Source organism: Sceloporus undulatus, chromosome 4 (assembly GCF_019175285.1).
Source record: "Sceloporus undulatus isolate JIND9_A2432 ecotype Alabama chromosome 4, SceUnd_v1.1, whole genome shotgun sequence".
Classification (NCBI taxonomy): Eukaryota; Metazoa; Chordata; class Lepidosauria; order Squamata; family Phrynosomatidae; genus Sceloporus; species Sceloporus undulatus.
In genome coordinates this window covers 102058522-102085559 of record NC_056525.1, presented here as the reverse complement: position 1 = coordinate 102085559, position 27038 = coordinate 102058522, and the positions used below count along the sequence as shown (strand labels likewise).

Genomic DNA, 27038 nt, shown 5'->3' with positions numbered 1-27038 from the left:
TATCTTCTTTCTCCTTTCCTCTTCCACGACTCTTCTCTGGACTAACTTCCTTCCCTTCTTTTTTCTCTCATCCTCTACCCCCCCCCCCCAATACTTTCTACACTTCTCATCTTTATTCTCAAATCCCGCTTTTTCTTTTTCTTGTCTCCTTTCTCTTTTCACCCCACAAATAAATGCAAGTAAATTTATTTATTTGATTCATATCCTGCCTTTCTCCCAGCAGCTTACAATAATTTAAGGCAACTTACAATAATTTAAAAAGGATACAACTAAAGCATTAATTACAAATGGTTAAAAATAAATAATACTAGTATTAAAGTATAACAGTTAAAAAACAGCATTTTAAAAAATTAAAAGCCTTAAAACAGCACACCAGTTACACAGACACACCCAAATCCTCTGAAGGATACTGATTCACTGGAGAAATTCATCAAAGGCAGAACTTAGGAAATATTTTTTCTTAAAATCAGTGATTACAAAAGTATTAAAAACAGAAATTAAGATTTTTCTGCTCAAAGCAGAGCTTGAAAAAATCACCTGTGTTTGGACTACAGCTTCTATATTTTTAAAAGTAGTGCATGAAAAGGTCTAAATGCACAGCTAGGAAAAAAATGGGAGAGGGGTTGTTTTCAATGGGGTGAAACTGAAGCAGCTTCTGGTCGCTTTGGAGGTATGCCGATTAACCAACGCACACCTTGAAAGCGGCCAAAAGCATCGTCTGCTCCGGCCCCAAGAAAAAATTAGAAAACTTCGCTTTCAAACAGATATTTTCTCATTTGTAAAGTTGTTGTTTATTTGACTGACTGTTCAGAGAAACTGTTGACTAATGCATATTGTATTGTGTTCAATGACAATACTAGGCACATCCCCTGTGAGATCAATAGGGAGTTTCCCTGGGTCTCAAATTTTGGCAGTGAAAACTCAGAGCCTGGGCTGGTCCTGACTTGGAAACCATACATGTTAAATACTGGAAGTATGTTGCAAAATATGCAGACTGTCTTTTCTCAGACAGCAACCACAACTATGATTTCTCCTATTTTGAAGTAGAAGTAAGGGCTTTCATGACGGAGGACGTGGCTTACAAATCCTTGATGGTGACTACTGCCTGGTCTTATATCTGGGCAGCTTTGTATGTACATTACAGTCATAAGAAGGAAGGGGGGGGAAAGTGCAATCTTCCCTCTGCCTCCATGCATCTCTCATCTGCTTTGGACATGCATACATAAATGGAAGGAAGTATTAGGCACATAAATAACAGATGGGTTTACCATAGCAAGCACATAAATTTGCTTTGCTTGCTTTACTCCCTGGTTCTCTTGGAACCAATTACTTTCACTTTTGGCTGTCAATGATGTGTTTTTAGCATTCAGGTGTGTAGATGCTTCAAAAATGACAGCCACTTAACAGTACATTCTTGCGCATATTTGCTCAGAAGTACATCCCATTGTGTTCAATCAGGGCTTCTCCTTTGTAGGTGTTTGGGACTGCAGCAAACACACTGTCTGTAATGAAAGCAAAATCAGAAAGATCCAGGGTCCAAACTCTGACAAGGCTCATCCTATTTCAGGGATAAGCTGGGTTTAAAATTCATGAGATCCCTGTAAGTCAATAGGCAATTTGATGGCATACACACACCTTTATGTTTTGTTAGTGTGTGTGTGTGTGTGTGTGTTCACTATAAAATGGGCAATTATGGCTTATCTTCTTTTTTTAAAAAAAATCTCATTTTGCAATTGCTTAATATATATTTTATGACCTACTTGTTTCATATGTGGATGAAGTAATATGCTTGGATGTTATTTGCTTTAGATATTTCTAATTCTTAATTTGTACTAGATTGCATTATGGTAGTTCAGCCTGCTTTGTCCCCTTCAACCTGTTTTGGTTCCTCCTGGAGGGCACTATATTGAAAATGCTATGGTAGATTTTTAAGGAGGTGGCCTTGCAACATCTGTGAGATTCACTTTAAATAATATTTTCCTCCAAGTAACTACACACAGCAGACAGTGTGACTCTCAAAAGATGCTTCATGTTGAAATATAACCACGTTAAAATGTACAGCATTAAAATAATGACCAGTGCCTGTGTATGGTGAAGGCTTCCCAGACCATACTTTAGATGTTGTACCATTTGTACCTGTCATATATTCTGGTTTTCTCATGGTTTCACCTGTTATTTCTTACAGCCCTTTACAGTAGTGCTTCTCAGGTTATCTGATGCTGGCTCAGATAAAATCTCTGCTCTACAGCTTTGCATTCTGCGAAACATAAAATTGCACTGAAGCAATGTGGGTTACACAGTATAGTTTAACTCCTAAAGCATGCCCAATTATGTTACTTTTTATTCTCAAAAACTGTTATTTCCAAGCATTCAGTGAAACCAACTCTTGGTTCTTTGGATATCAAGAAAACCATTGGCATGAATACAAGAATTCCTAGCCTAGATAGGATTGCTTCAATGGAAAATCATTCTGTTCTCAGAGAAGATATAAACAACTGAAGGAAGGGTAGTGATTCTGTTGTTTTATTACAGCAAAAACAGAAGCTTGTGGTATTTAGAGTCAAGTTCAGCTTCATATTATTATTGTTTCCATGTGTTACATTTCACACATTGTATATATGCACATATGAGAAGGGGGGTTGCAAATATTTTGGCACAAAAAAATTACGTTCTGTGACCATGGGTAAATCTACACTGTAGAAATAATGCAGTTTGACACCACTTTATATGCCACGGCTCCATGCTACAGAATCCTAGGAATTGTAGATTTGTGAGGCACCCTTATGCTTTGGTAGAGAAGGCTAAAGACCTTGTAAAACTACAAATCTCAAGATTCCATAGGATGGAGCTACAATACTTTAAAAGTTACGTCAAACTGTATTATTTCTACTGTGCAGATGCACCCCATGGCTGGCTTATCAATGGTTCATTGAGTGCAAGTGCTTCATACCCAGGAAGGGACAGCTTGCTTTCATTTCTTCCCATCGGTTCCTGAGTCTCCTCATGCTCCTGTTATATATAAGGATTCAATGTGTTTATCACACTATACTCTTATAGTGCTACTATTCCACTTTGACTGCTCTAGCTGCCTCCTGTTGCATTCTGGGATTTGCAGTTTTAAGAAGTTCTCTGCCTGAGAATTCTAATTACCCCTCCTTAAAACTGCAAATCCCACAATGCAACAGGAGGCAGCTAGAGCAGTCAAAGTGGAATAGTAGCACTACAAGAGTATAGTGTGATAAACACCTATGTGTTCCTACAACCCTACAGGCCACAGCTATGATTCCACTTTTATTGCTGCAATTCCAACCTGTGGGATCCTGGGATTTACAGTTCAGGGAGGGGAATTTGAAATTCTCTGCCAGAGAGCTGAGCTTCCGTAGACTACAAATCCCAGGATTCTGCTGGGTGCAGGCATGGCAATTAAAGTGGAAGCCTAGCACTGTAATTGACAGCCAGTGTGACTCAGTGGTTTGAGAGCTGAACTAGGACTCTAGAGACCAGGGTTCAGTTTGCTCAGCCATAGAGATCCACTGGGTGACTCTCTCAGCCCCAGAAACCCCAATTATTGTTGTTGTGTCCCTCCAAGTCATTTTTTCACTTATGGCGACTCTAAGGCAAACCTATCAAGGGGTTTTCTTGGCAAGCTTCTTCAGAGTGGGTTTGCCATTGCCATCCTGAGGCTGAGAGAGTGTGACTTGTCCACAGTCATTCAGTGGATGATAGGGTCAGCATAAGCCAGAAGTGAGTTAAAGACACGCAACAACAAAGGGAAACATATTCAGGGGAAGCCATGTTGGTATGAACTACAAAAACACCCAAAATTTACAGAATAGTGACACTGTACCTTTATTTGGCCAACCAAAAATGCACAAAACCAAAAAAGCACAAAACGCATGATGCATCAAAAGTTTTGTGCATTTTTGGTTGGCCAAATAAAGGTACTGTACATGTATCACTGTTTGACCATGAACAGGACTTTGGTGTTCTGTGCCTTCAAGTCCTCTCTGAGTCTGACTAAAGTAGACCCAAGAGGTGAACCTTATCCTGGGTTTTCTTGGCAAGTTTCTTCACGTTGGCTTTGCCTTTGCCATCCTCTGAGGCTGAGAGAGTGTGACTTGCCCAGGGTCAACCAGTGAGGCTTCATACAGAGAGTGGATTCAAATCCTGGTCTTCTAAAGTCATGGGTTCAAAATCCACTGCAGAAACAATCTGGTTTGAGACAGGGAATTCTGTAAATTGTAGTTTATTGTGGCACTATCACTATGTCTTATTTTTGGGGTATGGCTTATATTGCGCAAACACTTCGAAATCCTGCTATGGCTTATTTTATGGGTATGATGTCTTATTTTTGGGAAAACAGGGTATTATTATTATTATTATTATTATTATTATTATTATTATACTTGTCCCTCCATATTTGCTAGGGTTAGGGCACAAGACCCCTATGAATATGTAAAAACAACAAATAGCAAAAACACCATTGTTGTTTTTTTTACCTGAGAGGATACCTCTCTAGGAATTTCTAGGTCCTCCAGTGCAAGACTCTGGCCAAAGTCTGACAGACACTGATAGGGTTGCCATAATTGTCCACTATTACCAGGGACAAAATGTGGAACAAATTCTAGACCAAACTGTAGGACAACTGCAGGACAAAACTCAGCCCAAAATGTAGGACATTTAAGAAATATGGAGGACCTTAAATGTCCTACATTTTGCCCCTGGTAATAGTGGACAGTTATGGCAACCCTACATGGAACTGCCCTGGAGGAGCTACAAAGGCCTGGTGGAGTATTCTCTCTAGGAATCTCTAGGTCTTTCAGTGCAGCTTTTAAAGTTGACCACAGAGTTGCACTGGAGGACCTAGATATTCCTAGAGAGAACATATTAATCAAATCCATGAATAATCAAAGCTGCAAATATCAAAGCTGCAAATATGGAGGGATGAGTCTATTATTATTGTTGTTGTTGTTGTTGTTGTTGTTGCAATGTGTTTTGGACCATGGTTTGGGTAGGCCTCAAGCAGTGATTCCCAAACTCTGGCCCTACATGTGTTTTGAACTTCAGCTCCCAGAAGCCACAGCCATTTGGGCCAGTAGTGTGGGATTCTGGGAGCTGAAGTCCAAAATACCTGAGTTTGGGCACCCCTGGTAAGTAAGGGAAGAAGGCGGCACTGCCTTTTGTTACTCTGCGGGAGGACTTTTCCCCCGGCTGCCGCCAGGGAGCGGTGTCTGGATTCCACAGGCCATGATCATTCAGGGCCTCTCTAGGCATCCGCGAGGAGGAGACAAGACGGAGGACCATCATGGCGGAGGAGGAGTCCCAGAGCAGCAGCAGCATCAGCAATGTCCCTGAGGGCGCCAGAAGGAAGATGGCGACGCGGAGGTAGGAGCCCTTGGGTTCCCCCTGCCTCTTCCTCCCGGCCCTTCCTTATCTCTCTTCCTCAAAGGGAGCCAGTTTCCATCCTTATTTTAGAGGGGGATTCTTCAGCTGCCTGCCAGCCATGAGGGTTGTTGGTAGGGGTCCCCACTGGGCACCAGGTGCAGCAGAAGGCTCGGGGCCCGAGAGTGGGGCTGTGGGGCTGTGTGCCTGCCTTCCAGTCCTCTCCCACTTGTGGCCACACTGCCATGGGGTCTGAATGGCACGTTTCTTCAGAGGTGGGTTGCTATGGCCAGCCTCTGAGGCTGAGAGAGTGTGACTCGACCAGGGGCACCCAACACATTTTTATCACATTTGTTGTGTGCCCTCAAGTCATTTTTCACTTATGGCGACCCTTTTCACTTATGGCGAGGGATTTCTTGGCAGGTTTCTTCAGAGGAGGTTTGCCATTGCTTTCTTCTGAGGCTGAGAGAGTGTGACTGGCCCAAAGTCGACCAGTGGGTTTCATGGCCAAGCTGGGATTCGAACCCTGATCTCCTGAGTCATAGTCCATTGCTCAAACCATTGTACCATATGTTATGTTATATTTGCTGTGTGCCTTCAAGTCATTTTTAGGAGACCCTAAAGGGATTTCTTGGCAGTTTTGTCCAGAGGGGTTTGCCTTGGCTTTTCCCTGAGGCTGAGAGAGTGTGACTTGCCCAGGGTCACCCAATGGGGACATTCAAACCCTGCCCTCCAGAGTCATAGTCCAATGCTCAAAGCACTACACCATGCTGACTTTCATATGCCTAGGACTTTTGCATTGCCTTTGGCCATTAGCCTACATTCAGTGTTAACAGGTGTCATCAATGCAAAGGAGGAGGAGGACAAGGCACCACAAAATGTAGGACATTCGAGAAAAATGTATGGTGTTACCAAACAAAAGCTCACAAACTAATATAAATAGGAATTCATTTCATAAGCCTTATTTACAGATATATAAATATATGACATATACTGTCACAAATTGTTGTTGTGTGCCTTTGTTTCCAGCTTATGGCAACCCTAAGGCAAACCTATAATGGTATTTTAATGGCAGGTTTCTTCAGAGGTGGGTTGCCATGGCCATCCTCTGAGGCTGTGAGAGTGTGACTTGACCAAGGACACCCAGTGGGTTTCATGACGAAGCAGTGAATCGAACCTTGGTCTCCAAAGGCATAATCCAATATTCAAACCACTATGCCACATTCTGTATTGTATTATATTTGTTGTGTGCCTCCAAGTAGGCGACCCTATCATAGGGTTTTCTTGGCAAGTTTCCGTAGAGAGGGTTTGCCATTGCCATTCTCTGAGGCTAAGAGAGTGTGACTTGAACCAAGGTACCCAGTGGGTTTTTATGCTCGAGCGGGGAATTGAACCCTGATCTCCAGAGTCATAATCCAACGTTCAAGCCACTGTGCCACACAGTCTCTTGCATTTTATTATGTCCTTAACCGTGTTTTTCTGATGAATTTATTTTTATTAAGATGCCTTGTTGGCTTGCAATATATAGAACTCTGAGCAAGACAAAGGCTTAAAATTATACAGTACGGTACTTTACTAGCGACAAACCTGTGACTGAATTAAATTGTTCCTTTCATTTGTCCACTGTGCTAAAACACCTTTCAACATTTGCATTGTGTCCTCAAGCAGCCCAATGCCTAACAAATTTGCTGTCCTTTTCCCCTCCGAGACACAAATGCACCCCAAGCTCTGGGTGCAAATCCTGTTTGTTGCTCCTAGGAGAAAGAACTCTAAAAGGATCCATCCTGTTCCCCTTTTTGCAGTGAGGACAGGCTGCCAAGTAGATGAATTTCTTGAAGGGGAACAGCAAATATCATATACATTGTATATTGTATTTTACTATATATTGTATTTTGTATTTTAAACAAGAATACTGTTATTCTTATTTGTTGTAACCTGCCTCGATCCGTAGGGAGAGGTGGGCTATAAATAAAATGTATTATTATTTGTAGTAGTAGTATCATGCATGGTCAGTTCCACTGAACTAAGCCCTAACATTATTGAAGAATTAACCCAAACAAGTTTCAGGCTATGGGCTGCAAAGAGGAACAGCTGTTCATACTAACAACAAGAAGTGAATATTGATGTAAAGCTTAGTTCAGTGGTTCTCAAACTTTCTACCCTGTGACCCCCTTTACATCTACATCCAGATGTCACACACCCCCAGTTGACAGTATATGAATAAAAATATTTTCTTTAGCATGTATATTTTCACTCACATATTCATGTATCTTCGCATTTTAACATCTTATAAGAAAATAGCTCTCCTCCTTCAGGCAGAGGCTCCAAGTGCCCTCCTTGTCTGTCTCTTCCCCCAACTAAAGGACAGAATAGGTTTCGGAAGGAAAAGAGGAGGCAAAGGGGGAGATCAGGGCCTCCAAATCTTCATCCCCCTTACAGGTCCTGAGTCACAGTTTGAGAACAGTTTTGACTCACCATCTTGGACCCTCAAATTGCTTTACTTGTGACCACTGACATGCCTTTGCCACCAACTAAGGTACGGATGAAGATAGAAGTACTTTTCACCACAAGCAAAATGACTTAGTATTTTATGCAAGACTCAAGAAGCACACAGTTTGAGGGAGGAAGACGTGTGTAGCTGCAGGCCTGCTAAATAACTGACACCGAATCACCCCCTGTATCTTAACCATGATGATGGTTGGATTCACTGAACATAATGGGGTATACCCCTGTATTCACATACAAAAGCTTTGCATTCTACACATTCATGCATATCGGGGAGTCATTATCAGTCTTTAGAACAGTGCCTGTCAGACCATCTGATGTGGAGGACCCATTGAACCATGGAAGGGCACCATATTTGTCCCCACTAGGTAAGGCAGTTTCTTTCTTTCTTGGAAGATTGCCAAAAACCAACAGCCTATGGCTTGGGGACCAGCACCAATCCTGGGATCACTATGTTGAGTAACATTGGGCCCAAACAGACAGGCCAAAATAAAGCTGCTTCGGGCCACTTTGGAGGTATGCTGTTTAAATGACACATAGAATCATAGAATTGTAGAGTTGGAAGAGACCACTAGGGCCATCCAGTCCAACCCCCTGCCATGCAGGAAATCCAAATCAAAGCATCCCTGACAGATGGCCATCCAGCCTCTGTTTAAAGACCTCCAAGGAAGGAGACTCTATCACCCTCCGTGGGAGTGCATTCCACTGTCGAACAGCCCTTACTGTCAGGAAGTTCCTCCTAATGTTCAGGTGGAATCTCTTTTCCTGCAGCTTGCATCCATTGTTCCGGGTCCTGTTCTCTGGAGCAGCAGAAAACAAGCTTGCTCCCTCTTCAACATGACATCCTTTCAAATATTTAAACAGGGCTATCATATCGCCTCTTAACCTTCTTTTCTCCAGGGCTATTAAGATGGTATGCCATCATGACTAGCAGGCAAGAAGACAACATGCCCATGGATAGAAAAGGACAGTATAGTTGAACAGCTGGGGAATATTTGTGTACATTCCAGATAGTGACAGCTTGTTAGCAGGTTGTTGGCATCCTGTTTGAAACCTTCAGGTTGCTTAGAATAAATGTATCTCAGCTACTTTTTCTGGAAGCATATTGATACCCCTTACTAATTTATAAAGAATGAGTTCATGGGAGATACCGAGAGCATGTAACTGGCTATGAGGTCATAAATACCATTTAAAAGCACTAGAGAAAGTTCTGGAAATTTTTCTTAACAAATATAGCTTCTGTTTTTACTGTGTTCCAACTTGTGGGTACTTTTTGGAAATTAGGCTTTTCTAAGAACACAACCATGTTCCTGAAGTATAAGCATGTTTTGTTTTTACTGTTTTTTTTAAGATGTGAAATATGTAACACAGAGAAGCAAAATATCGATGTCCACGTTGTATGAAATACTCATGCAGGTAAATATAGAGGTTTTTGCTGCTGTATTCTTTTGGGGTGCTGAGAACAAATTGTCAGTATTTTTATTTTTTGCTTTCTCTCTGTACTTTCAGTTTGGCTTGTGTGAAAAAGCAAACCACACTCAACTGTAATGGTGGTCAGAGAAAAGACAGCTTTTGTTTCCGTGAATGAGTTCAGTGACTTAAATCTTCTAAGTGTAAGAGTGCTTCTGAAAATCTCAAACTACAGTATTCTGAAAACTGAACTATCGAGTAAATGATTTCGGAGGTGGCACAGCCAGTGATCCCACTTACATGGGATTTGTAGGAGATTGTGACTCAAATGGTCAGTATCCAAGGGAGTTTCCTGAGAGAAGATTGTATTAGGTAGAGATTTGGTTTGTTAATGAATAGGTTATAAAAGAAGTGGCAACTACAGGTATGTGGGATGGAAGGTAAAGTATGATACGATTCGTAAGTCGTGTTAAGTTGTACTGAAACATACAGTTCTCCCTTCCCTTACGCAGGGGATCTGTTCTGGGACCCCCCCCCCACTAAGGGAAAAACGCAGATGCCCGTGGCGGTGTGTGGGGTGCACACACAGGAGCGTGCACCATTGTTTTCTTCCGGCGCAGCTTCCATCATATGCTGGAAGCCACGTAAAACAGCCCATAATAATGCGGGCGCACTGTATTTCTTATTTGTTTAACATTACTGCATTTGGTCCCTCTTATGCCAAACACTGACTGTTTGAACCTAAGAGATAACAGACATTATTCAAAGAATAGCTTTACACAGAATTGGGAGGAAGGAGATCCAGCGAGGATCCAGGGTAGCATATCCTTAGAGTTGGGATCATCACAGCTTGTGAAGTGTGAGCACCACAGGAGGATTTTTGCAAATGCTAAGATGGTTCATATCAAAACTAGTTCAATGAAAGCCACCCAAACATAAAAAAATAATAAACAGGCAAAGCAAATTTGCAAGACTTAGTCTGCTTCACCCACTGTGAATATACATGTATGCAAAATATCATGCTCATGCCATCCATGAAATCATACGTTAAAAAGGAACAGCCATATTCAAATGTTTTAAAATCCAAATTGCTCTTTCCTATTAATTTCAGATTATAGGTTTCTGGAAGATGTGGCAAGAACAGCGGATAGTGCTGGTCGAGATGATATTTCCCATAAACCAAAAAGCAATAAATTTGTAAGTAAGCCCATTCTTCTTGATCATAATACAATTGTGTTTACTACATTTCTTAAACTAGGAGGAAGCTGATTTAGAATCTTCCTCACCCTAGAAGGAAACTGATTTAAAGGTTTAGCCCAGAGGTCCTAATCACTACAATTGCATTTTAATTGTTGTGGCTGCACTGTATGGAATCCGGAAGTTGTAGCCTGATGAGGTTCTAGAGGAGCTCTCTGCTGAGAATTCTAAATGCCCATCCTATATTCCCATCCCAGATTACCGTGGGATGCTGCCATGGCAGTTACAGAGGAATATACTGTAGCATTGTAGTTGTGAAGGGGCCCTTAAACTAATTTGAACTGAAAAATACACTCAGTTAGACTCAGAATTTATTGTTATAGCTGCCATCAAGTTGGCTTTACTTTATGGTGACTCTATGAATGAGAGGCTTCAGAGTCACCCTGTTATCAACAGCCTTGCTCAGGCTTTGCAGACTCAGGTTGGGTTCCTTGATTGAGTAATCTGTCGGTAATTAGTCTTCCTCTTTTCCTATTGTTTGTCTGCCTACTCGGAGCATTATCGTACAAATTACACAGATACATACACCATAGTTTATGACACTCTTGAAAGCAAACATAATTTGAAAACCTACAGATAGGAGAAAGATGGCTTTCAACCATTTTAACATGTGAAAATGTGCGGAACTATTGTAGTGCCCCCTTTTAATCACTTCTCTGTTCTTAACTACCCTCTCATAAGCAACTCTTCTTAATAATAGCAACAGCAGTGATAAGCCCTGTGTCAGTGCTGTAATGAGAACATGCTGTTAGTCTACTACTATTTTGGTCTAAAAGTATTCAGTATAACCAATGCCTCTTTTAATCAAACTTTGTGATTGCAGTAAGTACATATATTATGGTAAATAAATGTACAGTGGATTATGAGAGTGTGTCTGAGTACGTGAGTGAGAAGCTGACCTTACTAACAATGCTTTTTAATGGTATTTAATATAAAATTCTTGTTCAACCAATCACTCCCCAAATAGAGATGGGAAACTGTTGGGACTTAGGGAGGCCACATTGGCCCCAGGGAATCTTGGAGGGCTGCCCCTGCCACCCCATTTCTTAAAAAAAATATTAGGAAAAAAAATCACTTTCCCCTCTTTGGATTGGGGGGAGGGCTGTTTCACCATGTTTAGTGAGGGTGTGTGTCAACTTGTGAATGACTCATGTTGGAAAAAAAAGGCTTCTGGTCCTAAAATGTCTCAATGGGGAAATGTGGTGAATTTCTGCTCATGTTTGAGGGTGCAGAACTGCCCTGGGACCACATGTAGCCCACAGACTACTTTCTCTACCCCTGCCCTTCACCAATTGCCATACATCTAGTTAGTATAATTTATTTCTAATCAGTTTATACATGTGTTTCAGTTAGAACAAAAATACCAAAGCCATCTGTTGAGTCACTTTTAAGTGAACACAAACATATTTGCTTCACTAAAGCAATTTACTTGAGATATTATTTTCTGTGTGCTCTATAGGAAGAAAACCTGGAAAATGAAGCTTTGAAAATGGATTTCAATATAACTGTGTTACATTTGAGATGAATACTCTTAACTGCAGTAGCAATAATCTTTAATTACAACATTAACAATTTGTAAGCATAAATCCTTTACACTAATGTCCAGTAATTCTGGAGAAACTGTTTTGGCATGGTTGATCCTGCCCATAAGAGCAAGAATAGATCCTTCCATATCTTTGAACTGAACAATTTTTAAAAAATCTTCAGTATAGCAAAATGTTTTTGGCTGTGAATGATGGGCATGTTAACACTGTTTTGAATGGAATTAAGTCATATAGGTATAGCTGTGGCCCATCTCCCTATCCTAGGCCACACAAGAAAGGCCCATGAGAAGGAGTCTGAAAGTTCTTACTTGGTTCAATGTATTTAATGATTCAAAGCAGCCTTCCTCAGACTGGAGCCCTTCAGATGATTTGGACTACAACTCCCATATACAGAGCTCAGAGAGCATGAGAACTGCAGTCTAAAGCAACCTGTTCCAGGTTGGTGATGTCAGCTAGAGAAGTGGAGGAAATGCCCAACTATGGTGACACCTCAGTCAAGACTTTTGTAGGACTTGTTTCCTTCAATTACTGTAATATCATGTATAAGTCTAGAAATTTTGGTCAAAAAATTGACCCAAAAAACTGAGTTGACTTATCCACGGGTCAAGTAAGTACTGTATCTTAACTCTTATTTAAAAGAAGAAACCATCTCCTGATGTAAAGCAAGAGTATAATATGTGAGGCACTGACCCCTCTGCTCTTTCATCATCCACCATCTTAAGAGTAAGCACAAAGAGTTATGTCTGCTGGAATTTGGTAAGTTCTTTGACATTGTTTTGCTTTGCTTCATCCTTTAGATCCTTTGCTATATGCCCCTAAATTATCCCGACCTATGCACGGATCAAAGCAAAATCCATAATTTTGGCCCCATACTTGCCTTCAACTTACACATGATGTCCACTATACAGTCGGTTACATAAGGTGTTGCTCTATTTCAAAGTTGGTATACTATATGAGACTTGTAGGGATATTCAGAAATATTCTGTCCTGCTCTTTGCCAAGTCTGCTCCCCAGTAGAATGCCTACACTGCAAGCTAACCCTTCTAACAACATGCTTTGAAGTATTTGTCCCTCCATGCCTCCTCCCAAAAGAGCTTGAATGATGCCCATCCATTTTGGTATTATTTATGCCTTAAGATTTTGGAGCCATTGGTGAAATTCTTTGTCAGGCAACATCTATACGTATAATAATTCTGATTACATTCTCCCCTCCCTTCAACACTTCTGGGTTGTAATGTTTGGAAACTCTCACAGTTAAGGTTGTTTTCTCTGTGTTTATCTCTAGAGATGACACATTTTGTGATTAATGTCTTGTCAGTTCCATTATCAAGATCATCTCTGTCTTGTACTTTCAAGCAGACACATTTTATAGCATTTTAAAATTTATCCTTCAGATCAGATTAGAAAAGAAGTTAAGAAAGCAAATGCAACAGTGGCCTGCATTAGAGGGAATAAAAATAAGATAACAGCATTCTTTATGGAAGAAGTGGCAGTCTATTTAGTGCTTATTGTTTGTATCTTAATTTTATTACTGGATCAGGGAGCTGCAACTTGGATCTCAAGGACTGCAGGAACGGTTTTGATGAAGACTTGCATTAGTCATTTAGAAGGAATGTTTTCCATCTCATCAACATCAGCTTGAAAGTACCCTATGTGACAGACATAACTGGTGTTCTCAATGTTAGAGAACAGAACAATAAACTTAAGTGCGTTCCAAAGAGCTATTCTGTGCTTTTCAAAAACGTTCAACATCTCCACTAATTGGTGCTAACAGTTAATCAATACTGAATCTTATAGAATGTATGATTAAGGTTAGAGTTTGACAGTAATTATGCCCTAACTAAATGAGCATAAAGGTTGTATATGGCAAGTAATATAGGAAATATTGCCCACTATATTACACTGTTTGTAAGGTAATCGATTGTCCTTCTTTTACTGCTAAAGAGATGGGCAACTTGGCCTCTCCAATTGTTAATGGACTACAGTTCATATTACTATCAGCTACTGTGATTGTACAAAATAGGGGCTGAAGTCCAACAGTATTTGCAGGGTCACAAGTTGCCATTGGTGGAAGCAGCAAGTATGTCTCCTATAGCTTGAATGTTGAGAATCGCCAGGAAAGTAATAGGACGCTTTGGTTTTGCTCAGATTTTACTATTTGAGTGATGGCTTGTGTCTGATGTTTCAGAGAGAAGTCCACAGTTATATTGAACAGAGACAGACAAAGAAGTGGTGAAATTTGGGTAGCAGGTAGGGGCCATTTCTTATTGGAGGCACAAGGGCAGGCAGAAAAGATAACAAGTCTTTCACTTGTTCTTTGATATTATCAATCAGATGCCTGCTATGAATCTAAGAATTCTTTTTACTGCACAATGTGCATTTTAATAGCACATAAATCTAATATGATTTGAAGGGTGAATGAAGACAAAGGAGTAATTCAGTTCATCCAGTGTTATAACTTAAGAAATATGTAGGATCTTAAACTACACTTCTGTTTATGTCTTATGAGATATAACCCCAATTGGAAATCAGTTTGTTCCCAAGAAAAAGTGTTAACTTGAGATTTACTGCTGCCTAGTCTATATCTGAGGTGTGTTAAATTATCTGGAGAAAGAAACAATTGAACAAACCACTTTTTATTGCATACCGTTATCAGTCCTTGAATATTAAATTCAAGATCTACCTGGAAACTGGTTTTTGAGAGAAATAATACACATCTCTCACTCTGTTCATTAATCTGCCTTGGCTTTCAGTCAGCTGTTATGCTAAAGCATGGCTAAGGTTAAAAGAGCATGCGGCAGGGACTTCAGACTTATACATCCTGCAGGAATGTCATTAAAAAGTTGGAAGGTTATGTTTCTGAGTTAGATTAACAACAGTTTAGCTTGACAGGCAAATCCTAAACCTGAAATCTTCCTTATAGTTTATTAAAACAACATTTAAACAGCATACCTCCAAAGTGACCCGAAGCAGCTTTGTTTTGGCCTGTCTGTTTGGGCCTAAGATGTTTTGGTTTACAGTTCCCAGCACTCCTTGCAAAGATAGCCAATGGTGCAAAAAGTTAGGAATTGCAATCCAGCAACTTTTGGAGGGCAGCATGACTCCCTTACCTGATGTGAATAATATCAGTAGGCACTCGGCAGTGGAAAATACAGAAGAGGCTTCCTGGTCTATTACGTTACACTCTGTTGAACTCCCATTGGTTCTGCTGTAATATGAAAGAGGTACACAGCACTAAGTGTCACTTAGAGTAGTCCTTTTGAAATCAGTGTGATTGATCCTATTGAGTTCACTAGTTTTTTTTAAAAGTGTAACTGAGGTCCAAAGCACACTGCAGAAATAATCAATTTTAAGACTGCTTTAACTGCCCTGGCACAGTTGTAGGGAATCCTGGGAATTGTAGTGTATTGTGGCACCAGTGCTCTCTAACAGAGATGGCTAAATGTCTCCCAAATCTACACTTCTCAGAATTCCCTACCATTGAACCAGGGTAGTTAAAGCAGTCTCAAACTGGATTATTTCAGCCATATGTTTTAGACCTAAGTTTTGGATCCAGTCCATTGTGATTTGAATGATTCAGAGTTAGTAAAGAGGTATAGCTAAAACACTGTAGAATCCCCCATCCCCAATCGTTAACTATAGGAAACAATTTCAGAATTGTATCTATATAAAACAGTTTTGAAATGCTGTATGTATTCATAATTAAAAAAATAATAAAACTTTTATTTATATCATGCTTCTTTGTACAAGCAGTCGGAGCGGCTTACATAAAATTCCAACAATACCTTGAATATAACCCACATTTCCCTCTCCCCCGTAAAATAACAATTAACAAGTAATAGTTAAAATAATCTGTAAACAGATCACAATTAAAATCTCACAAATTTATATTAACAAACATCAATCCAATGTGGGTGAAGGCCAAATGGGGTATAAAGTAAAACTCCATTTTATGGCTGGGGTTTTCTCATGTGTAAGTCTAGAAATTTTAGTTGAAAAATCGACCCAGAAAACCTTAATTTTTGGTTAAGAAAGGAACCAGTCCCTTCTCTGAATATAGTGTCGAAAGGCAACACTTAGTCCATCCTGGGATAACCTAAAAGAAGCACTGGCCCCCCACCCCCTTAGCCACGATGCTGCTTCTGATCTTTTTGAATTCCTGGGCAGGAAAATGGTGGTGGCAGAAGCTGTTTGGTTCTTCCCCTCAAAGGAGTGCTGAGAAGAATCAGGCTGAGAGGGATCTCAGCCTTTCTGGGTTACAGTCAAACAAAGTTACCATATTAAAGCTAACAGCTATTGACACTACTAATGTGGTCACCATTTTCTTTGCTTTGCCTTTTCATTCTTTTTTACATGGATGCGTTTTCTTAGCTCCTGGTTTCCTCCCCCACACATTGCACAGCCTCTATTTGTGTGGTTCCTTCCTCATCCATCCATCCATCCTTTAAGATGAGCACAAACAGTTTATGCCTCTCAAAATTGTGTAAGTTCTTTGGCATTGTTTTTCTTTGCTATGCCCTTTACATTCTTTATATTTATTTGTTTACATAGTATTTATAACAGCCCTAAAGGCTCTCACAGCAGCTTACAGATAGTTATTCAGACAGTTCCCTGCCCTCAGGCTTACAGTCTTACTATCTTTATTACATGCCCCTTAGTTTTACCCACAACTTATCCATGGGTTTTATCCAAATCCATAATTTTGGCCCCGAAACCTGCTCATGACTTATGCATGAGGTTGATTGTCAAGTATAAACAGTATGTGATAAAATGGTAAGTCCTACTTCTTCCCTTCAAGGTATTAACTGTACACCATCTTGTTATTTTGCAAGTATTGTGAATAGAAAACAGGTGTGAATTGTTCTCCTTCCTCTGTCAAAACAGTATGTGATGTTTTTGTGTGTTTGCTTTCAGTTATTCTTCCCTGAGGTCCACTGTAGGAATATGGCATAACATAGACAACAGTCGTTAAATTTCTTTCTCTATGTAATTAACTTTTCTTTAAGTAAGGCAACTTTTGAAAGCATGGGTGTCTGTCCAAAAATAGTTGCAGGGAAAAAAAGTGCCTGAGTTAATGGTACTCTGTTGTTCCTTGCCTGATCTGTAAATGGTTTCCCAGAATTTACTACATTAAATTTCAGCCTGGGTCAATTTGACCTGGACCTCAAACCACACTTCTACAAATGCTAAAACAAAAACATTATGACATTTGGAGCTTCTGAGAAGATAAAATGCTCAGCCATTAAACCCAAAATGGAGATGACGACATGTAAGTAAGGCTATCATGCTCCGATTAGTATGTATATGGCAGATTGGTACTTCATGCAAACAAGCATCTCATGTTCTTGAAGGGTTCATTTGAGAGCACAAATATACATACACTGATAAGGCATATTTTTTAATAAGTAACTCTTATATAAAGTGTGTGGACTCTGCTATTAAGATGGTATGCCATCAGTGACTAGCAGGCAAGAAGACAACATGCCCATGGATAGAAAAGGACAGTATAGTTGTAACAGCTGGGGAATATTTGTGTACATTCCAGATAGTGACAGCTTGTTAGCAGGTTGTTGGCATCCTGTTTGAAACCTTCAGGTTGCTCAGAATAAATGTATCTCAGCTACTTTTTCTGGAAGCATATTGATACCCCTTACTAATTTATAAAGAATGAGTTCATGGGAGATACCGAGAGCATGTAACTGGCTATGAGGTCATAAACACCATTTAAAAGCACTAGAGAAAGTTCTGGATAATTTTTCTTAACAAATATAGCTTCTGTTTTTACTGTGTTCCAACTTGTGGGTATCTTTTTGGAAATTAGGTTTTTCTTAAGAACACAACCATGTTCCTGAAGTATAAGCATGTTTTGTTTTTACTGTTTTCTTTTAAGATGTGAAATATGTAACACAGAAGAAGCAAAATATCGGTGTCCACGTTGTATGAAATACTCATGCAGGTAAATATAGAGGTTTTTGCTGCTGTATTCTTTTGGGATGCTGAGAACAAATTGTCAGTATTTTTATTTTTTGCTTTCTCTCTGTACTTTCAGTTTGGCTTGTGTGAAAAAGCATAAAACCACACTCAACTGTAATGGTGTCAGAGAAAAGACAGCTTTTGTTTCCGTGAATGAGTTCAGTGACTTAAATCTTCTAAGTGGTAAGAGTGCTTCTGAAAATCTCAAACTACAGTATTCTGAAAACTGAACTATCGAGTAAATGATTTTGGGAGGTGGCACAGGCAGTGATCCTCCACTTACATGGGATTTGTAGGAGATTGTGACTCAAATGGTCAGTATCCAAGGGAGTTTCCTTGAGAGAAGATTGTATTAGGTAGAGATTTGGTTTGTTAATGATATAGTTATAAAAGAAGTGGCAACTACAGGTATTTGTGGGATGGAAGGTAAAGTATGATACGATTCGTAAGTCGTGTTAAGTTGTACTGAATACATACAGTTCTCCCTTCCCTTACGCAGGGGATCTGTTCTGGGACCCCCCCCCCACGTAAGGGAAAAAACGCAGATGCCCGTGGCGGTGTGTGGGATGCACACCACAGGAGCGTGCACCATTGTTTTCTTCCGGCGCGGCTTCCATCATATGCTGGAAGCCACGTAAAACATGCCCATGAATAATGCGGGCGCACTGTATTTTCATATTTGTTTAACATTACTGCATTTGGTCCCTCCTTATGCCAACACTGACTGTTTGAACTTAAGAGATAACAGACATTATTCAAAGAATAGCTTTACACAGAATTTGGAGGAAGGAGATCCAGCGAGGATCCTAGGAGTAGCATATCCTTAGAGTTGGGATCATCACAGCTTGTGAAGTGTGAGCACCACAGGAGGATTTTTGCAAATGCTAAGATGGTTCATATCAAAACTAGTTCAATGAAAGCCACCCAAACTATTAAAAAATTAATAAACAGGCAAAGCAAATTTGCAAGACTTAGTCTGCTTCACCCACTGTGAATATACTATGTATGCAAAATATCATGCTCATGCCATCCATGAAATTCATACGTTAAAAATGGAACAGCCATATTCAAATTGTTTAAAATCCAAATTGCTCTTTCCTTATTAATTTCAGATTATAGGTTTCTGGAAGATGTGGCAAGAACAGCTGATAGTGCTGGTCGAGATGATATTTCCCATAAACCAAAAAGCAATAAATTTGTAAGTATGCACAGTCTTCTTGATCATACTACTAGTTGTGTTTATTACATTTCTTAAACTAGGAGGAAGCTGATTTAGAATCTTCCTCACCCTAGAAGGAAACTGATTTAAAAGTTTAGCCCAGAGGTCCTTATATCACTACAATTGCATTTTAATTGTTGTGGCTGCACTGTATGGAATCCTGAAGTTTCCCTATATTCCCATCCCAGATTACTGTGGGATGCTGCCATGGCAGTTACAGAGGAATATACTGTAGCATTGTAGTTGTGAAGGGGCCCATTAAACTTTGAACTGAAAAATACACTCAGTTAGACTCAGAATTTATTGTTATTAGCTGTCATCAAGTTGGCTTTGACTTATGGTGACTCTATGAATGAGAGGCTTCAGAGTCACCCTGTTATCAACAGCCTTGCTCAGGCTTTGCAGACTCAGGGTTGGGTTCCTTGATTGAGTATATCTGTCTGTAATTTAGTCTTCCTCTTTTCCTATTGTTGTCTGCCTTACTGAGCATTATCTGTACACATTACACAGATACATACACCATAGTTTATGACACTCTTGAAAGCAAACATTAATTTGAAAACCTACAGATAGGAGAAAGATGCTTTTCAACCATTTTTAACATGTGAAATATGTGCGGAACTATTTGTATGCCCCCTTTTAATCACTTCTCTGTTCTTAACTACCCTCTCATAAGCAACTCTTCTTAAATAATAGCAACAGCAGTGATAAGCCCTGTGTCAGTGCTGTAATGAGAACATGCTGTTAGTCTACTATATTTGGTCTAAAAGTATTCAGTATAACCAATGCTCTTTTAATACAACTTTGTGATTGCAGTAAGTACATATATTATTGTAAATAAATGTACAGTGGATTATGAGAGTGTGTCTGAGTACTGAGTGAGAAGCTGACCTTACTACAATGCTTTTTAATGGTATTTAATATAAAATTCTTGTTCAACCATATCACTCCCCACAATAGAGATGGGAAACTGTTGGGACTTAGGGAGGCCACATTGGCCCCCAGGGAATCTTGGAGGGCTGCCCCTGCCACCCCATTTCTTAAAAAAAAATATTAGGAAAAAAAATCATCTTTCCCCTCTTTGGATATGTGGGAGGGCTGTTTCACCATGTTTAGTGAGGGTGTGTGTCAACTTGTGGATTACTTCATGTTGGAAAAAAAAGGCTTCTGGTCCTAAAATGTCTCAATGGGGAAATGTGGTGAATTTCTGCTCATGTTTTGAGGGTGCAGAACTGCCCTTGGGACCACATGTAGCCCACAGACTACTTTCTCTACCCCTGCCCTTCACCAATCTGCCATACATCTAGTTAGTATAATTTATTTCTAATCAGTTTATACTATGTGTTTCAGTTAGAACAAAAATACCAAAGCCATCTGTTGAGTCACTTTTAAGTGAACACAAACATATTTGCTTCACTAAAGCAATTTACTTGAGATATTTATTTTCTGTGTGCTTCTATATGGAAGAAAACCTTGGAAAATGAAGCTTTTGAAAATGGATTTTCAATATAACTGTGTTACATTTGAGATGAATACCTCTTTAACTGCAGTAGCAATTAATCTTTAATTACAACATTAACAATTTGTAAGCATAATATCCTTTACACTAATCTCCAGTAATTCTGGAGAAGACTGTTTTGGCATGGTTGATCCTGCCCATAAGAGCAAGAATAGATCCTTCCATATCTTTGAACTGAACAATTTTTAAAAAATCTTCAGTATAGCAAAATGTTTTTGGCTGTGAATGATGGGCATGTTACGACTGTTTTGAATGGAATTAAGTCATATAGGTATATTGCTGTGGCCCATCTCCCTATCCTAGGCCATCACAAGAAAGGCCCATGAGAAGGAGTCTAAAAGTTCTTACTTGGTTCAATGTACTTAATGATTCAAAGCAGCCTTCCTCAGACTGGCGCCCTTCAGATGATTTGGACTACAACTCCCATATACAGAGCTCAGAGAGCATGAGAACTGCAGTCTAAAGCAACCTGTTCCAGGTTGGTGATTGCTCAGCTAGAGAAGTGGAGGAAATGCCCAACTATGGTGACACCTCAGTCAAGACTTTTGTAGGACTTGTTCCTTCAATTACTGTATATATTCATGTATAAGTCTAGAAATTTTGGTCAAAAAATTGACCCAAAAAACTGAGTTGACTTATCCACGGGTCAATGTAAGTACTGTATCTTAACTCTTATTTAAAAGAAGAAACCATCTCCTGATGTAAAGCAAGAGTATAATATGTGAGGCACTGACCCCCTCTGCTCTTTCATCCATCCAGTCTTAAGAGTAAGCACAAAGAGTTATGTCTGCTGGAATTTTGTAAGTTCTTTGACATTGTTTTGCTTTGCTTCATCCTTTAGATCCTTTGCTATATGCCCCTAAATTTTATCCTCGACCTATGCACGGATCAAAGCAAAATCCATAATTTTGGCCCCATACTTGCCTTCAACTTACACATGATGTCCACTTACAGTCTGTTACATAAGGTGTTGCTCTATTTCAAAGTTGGTATACTATATGAGACTTGTAGGGATATTCAGAAATATTCTGTCCTGCCTCTTTGCCAAGTCTGCTCCCCAGTAGAATGCCTACAGCTGCAAGCTAACCCTTCTAACAACATGCTTTGAAGTATTTGTCCCTCCATGCTCCTCCTCCCAAAAGAGCTTGAATGATGCCCATCCATTTTGGTATTATTTATGCCTTAAGATTTTGGAGCCATTGGTGAAATGTCTTTGTCAGGCAACATCTATACGTATATATATTCTGATTACATTCTCCCCTCCCTTCAACACTTCTGGTTGTAATGTTTGGAAACTCTCACAGTTAAATGTTGTTTTCTCTGTGTTTATCTCTAGAGATGACACATTTTGTGATTAATGTCTTGTCAGTTCCATTATCAAGATCATCTCTGTCTTGTACTTTCAAGCATAGCACATTTTTATAGCAGTTTTAAAATATTTATCCTTCAGATCAGATTAGAAAGAAGTTAAGAAAAGTAAATGCAACAGTGGCCTGCATTAGAGGGAATAAAAATAAGATAACAGCATTCTTTATGGAAGAAGTGGCAGTCTATTTAGTGCTTATTGTTTGTATCTTAAATTTTATTACTTGGATCAGGGAGCTGCAACTTGGATCTCAAGGACTGCAGGAACGGTTTTGATGAAGACTTGCATTAGTCATTTAGAAGGAATGTTTCCATCTCATCAACATTCAGCTTGAAAGTACCCTATGTGACAGACATAACTGTGTTCTCAATTGTTAGAGAATCAGAACATAAACTTCAGTGCGTTCCCAAGAGCTTATTCTGTGCTTTTCAAAAACGTTCACACATCTCCACTAATTGTGCTAACAGTTATATCAATACTGGAATCTTTATAGAATGTATGATTAAGGGTAGAGTTTGACAGTAATTATGCCCTAACTAAATGAGCATAAAGGTTGTATATGGCAAGTAATATAGGAAATATTGCCCACTTTATATTACACTGTTTGTAAGGTAATCGATTTGTCCTTCTTTTTACTGCTAAGTTAGAGATGGGCAACTTGTGCCTCTCCAATTGTTAATGGACTACAGTTCATATTACTATCAGCTACTGTGATTGTACAAAATAGGGGCTGAAGTCCAACAGTATTTGCAGGGTCACAAGTTGCCATTGGTGGAAGCAGCAAGTATGTCTCCATATAGCTTGAATGTTGAGAATCGCCAGGAAAGTAATAGGAGCGCTTTGGTTTTGCTCAGATTTTACTATTTGAGTGATGGCTTGGTGTCTGATGTTTCAGAGAGAAAGTCCACAGTTATATTGAACAGAGACAGACAAAGAAGTGGTGAAATTTGGGTAGCAGGTAGGGGCCATTTCTTATTTGGAGGCACAAGGGCAGGCAGGAAAAGATAACAAGTCTTTCACTTGTTCTTTGATATTATCAATCAGATGCCTGCTATTGAATCTAAGAATTCTTTTTACTGCACAATGTGCATTTTAATAGCACATAAATCTAATATGATTTGAAGGGTGAATGAAGACAAAGGAGTAATTCAGTTCATCCAGTGTTATAACTTAAGAAATATGTAGGATCTTAAACTACACTTCTGTTTATGTCTTACTGAGATATAAACCCAATTGAAATCAGTTTGTTCCCAAGAAAAAGTGTTAACTTGAGATTTACTGCTGCCTAGTCTATATCTGAGGTGTGTTAAATTATCTGGAGAAAGAAACAATTGAACAAACCACTTTTTATTGCATACCGTTATCAGTCCTTGAATATTAAATTCAAGATCTACCTGGAAACTGGTTTTTAGAGAAATAATACACATCTCTCACTCTGTTCATTAATCTGCCTTGGCTTCAGTCAGCTGTTATGCTAAAGCATGGCTAAGGTTAAAAGAGCATGCTGCAGGGAGCTTCAGACTTATACATCCTGCAGGAATGTCATAAAAAAGTTGGAAGGTTATGTTTCTGAGTTAGATTAACAACAGTTTAGCTTGACATGCAAATCCTAAACCTGATAATCTTCCTTATAGTTTATTAAAACAAAATCATAGAATCATAGAGTTGGAAGAGACCTCAAAGACCGTCCAGTCCAACCTCCTGCCATGCAGGAAATCTAAATAAAAGCATCCCTGACAGATGGCCATCCAGCCTCTGTTTAAAGGCCTCTAAGGAAGAAGACTCCACTACATTCCGAGGGAGTGTGTTCCCCTGTCGAACAGCCCTTACTGTCAGGAAGTTCCTCCTAATGTTGAGGTGGAATCTTTTTTCCTGTAGCTTTCATCCGTTGCTCCTGGTCCTAGTCTCTGGAGCAGCAGAAAACAAGCTTGCTCCCTCTTAAATATGACATCCCTTCAAGTATTTAAACAGGGCTGTCATATCACCCCTTAACCTTCTCTTCTCCAGGCTAAACATCCCCAGCTCCCTAAGGCGTTCCTCATACGACATGGTTTCCAGACCCTTCACCATTTTAGTCGCCCTCCTTTGGACACGCTCCAGTTTCTCAACATCCTTTTTAAATTGTGGTGCCCAGAACTGGACACAGTATTCCAGGTGGGGCCTGACCAGAGCAGAATACAGTGGCACTACTACTTACCTTGATCTAGACACTATACTTTTATTGATGCAGCCTAAAATTGCATTGGCCTTGTTAGCTGCCTCATTGCACTGTTGACTCATGTTGAATTTGTAGTCTGCTTGGACTTCCAGATCCCTTTCACAGGTAGTCTCGTTCAGCCAGGTGTCACCCATCCTATATCTGTGGTTCAGACTTGGTTGGTTACAGTTAATAAGCCAAAGTTAAGTGACTAGTAACAACATGGCTGTGATTTAATCTAAGATGGAATGCACATTTCCAAATGTCTTGTAACCTCACTGTAGGGGATAAGGTGATGTTGTAAATCTAAATAATGCAATTGCTTAAGATTCTCAGACTGTCAGTAATTGTTTTTTCCATCAGGTACAATTCTTGAAGAATCGAGCTCGAAGATATAATATCCACCTACAAACTTTGCCAATTGGATTCACAAAGAGGCGAGAGAATTCTACATTCTTTAACAATAAGTATGTTTATAGGCAGTATTACTATGGGACTGATTCTACAAAGTGTGTGTCTTCTAAATTGGGTCTCCAAAATTTGCAATCTGGCAAACTAGCTTATCAACCAAATACAGTGATAACCATAAGTTCCATTAGCTTGTTTTTGCAATGTACCTAGAAATACTAGAATAAGTAAATGGTAAGCACATGGCAGGCCACAACACATACTTTGTAGATCCCAAGCTATTCATTCTTATAAATGTCACTGTCATGTATAGAGTTACCAGGCTTTCAAAACGCACACCAAGCAGCGAATGTCAGGTGGGTGAGGGACAAGGTCTATTTATCTCTGTCCTCTTGCCTTGTGCTAGGGCAGGCATGAGAGCATCCATCACCTTCAAACCTGAATGTTTGACTAATTGTAATGAGGGCATTGTAGCACTTGGACCATAAATATTGGTATGAGAAGCTTTTGGTGATGTGGTGAAAGGAAGACTACTGTATAAAATAAGTCTAGAAATGTTAGTCAGAAGATCACCCCCCAAAATCTGGGTCAACTTATTCATGGGTCGGTGTAAGTACTGTACCTTAACTCTTATCAAAATAGGAACCATCTCCTTTTCTGAGTAGAATGGTGAAAGGCAAGAGCTTTGCCCACCGTAAAAGAAGCACCTACCCACTTCTACTACACTGCGGTGCTGCTTCTGGCCTTTTTAAACATCTGGGACGTAAAATAGCAGCATGCTTTGGCATAATTTTCCTTCCCTTCATCCCTTACAATCTTTGTTACATGCCCCTAAGTTTTACCTTTGATTTATACATGAGTTATATCAAAATCCATAATTCTGACACCTGGTCTTCACTTATACGTGAAGTTGACTTATAGTTGAATATATATGGTAATTTAACACATTTATGTTGTTTTCATATAGCAGTAAAAAGGGAATGTGACATTTCAACTGAAAACCAGTAGATGTCTCTCTTGCAAAGTATTAGCAAGCAAGAATTTCCTGGGCTAAAGTGTTTGTCATGAATAATTAGCAAGCCAGTCTATGGAACCTCTGCTTTTGTGTTGAACATATACTTTCTGAACTACTGGGAGCAAGCTGTGAACATAAAGTATCAGAAGAATATGCAAAAATGTTACCTGTCTTTAACAGCTAGAATATAAAAGTGCTGATATTCATTTTAATAAAGCATTTATTTATTCTTATATTAAGTTCTACAAATCATTTATTTATTAATTCTCTTCTAGATATACAGTGAGCAGTCCCTCATTCCTAGCAACCTGGCTAAAATATCTCTTGAGACTTAGATCCATTTAGATAGCTTGCAGCAGTTTTATTGAGTGAATATAAATGCTTTTGTTACCGGTACTTTGAATACAGTAATTTATAATGAATAAATACAGTAATGAATGCAGTAATCTATTTTGATGTACATGTAAGTGCCAATGTGGTTTAATACCGTAGTTTGAGTGTTGGACTACAACTCTGAAAAACAGCGTTTGAATTCCGACCCAACCATGGAAATCCACTGGGTAACCTTGGGCAAGTCACATTCTTTCAGTCTTAGATGACAGCGAAAGGAAACCCCCTCTGAACAAAACTTGTCAAGAAAAGTTAAGTTCACCATAAGTCAAAAACGATGTGAAGGCACACATCAACAACAACACACAAGTGGTTAGGAAATCCAAACAACTGGGTTTTTAATTATTCCAATTTAATGCTGTTTTTGTCCTGAAATAAAAATATATTCATTGTGAATAATACTATTAGGTGCAAGCAGTAAGGGAGGCACTAACAAATATGTTAAAGAAGTACCATTTCTAAAATCCATTGTCAATCTACTGGTGATCCATGTTGTCTCACTACATTTATGGTTGAATGCATGTTTCCGAAAGCTAATTAAAGCCCAGGACCCAGCCTTTCTTAAATTCATGTTAATTTAGATACCGGGCTGGAATACGTTTAAGACAGAGTATTGGAATCATGTCCTGTCTCCAGAAATCTTAAAATATTTGTCTGCTATCTGATGTACACCAATGTAGCTTTTCCATCCATTGCAAAAACATAAGCTAGAAGGATCATTGATGTTCTTAATTACTGTTTAGTAACAAGTTTGACTGAAGAATTTTAAGAATTTTGGTCACTTTGAAAGCATCCTTTCTTTTCCTGAAGCTGGATTTCCCTTAATATGAGAATTACAGCACAGATGCAGAGA

The 27038-nt window shown here is 39.3% G+C and overlaps 1 protein-coding gene across 7 annotated transcripts in view; it reads left to right on the top strand.

Annotated features, from left to right (window-relative positions):
• The first annotated feature begins 5172 nt into the window (after nt 1–5172).
• The window catches only part of ZNHIT6 (zinc finger HIT-type containing 6), a 109204-nt gene continuing 87338 nt past the window's right edge, over nt 5173–27038 (top strand). For 3 of the 7 annotated variants that reach the window (XM_042462198.1, XM_042462199.1, XM_042462201.1), the window contains exons 1-5: nt 5174–5385; nt 17989–18054; nt 18148–18254; nt 19184–19269; nt 24736–24839. In XM_042462198.1, coding sequence (XP_042318132.1) covers nt 5306–5385; nt 17989–18054; nt 18148–18254; nt 19184–19269; nt 24736–24839 — 443 coding nt within the window. In that variant the 5' untranslated portion in view covers nt 5174–5305. Of the gene's footprint in view, nt 5386–17988; nt 18055–18147; nt 18255–19183; nt 19270–24735; nt 24840–27038 lie in introns of all 7 variants that reach the window. The other 4 variants (XM_042462197.1, XM_042462196.1, XM_042462195.1 and 1 more) reach the window with 3 other exon arrangements.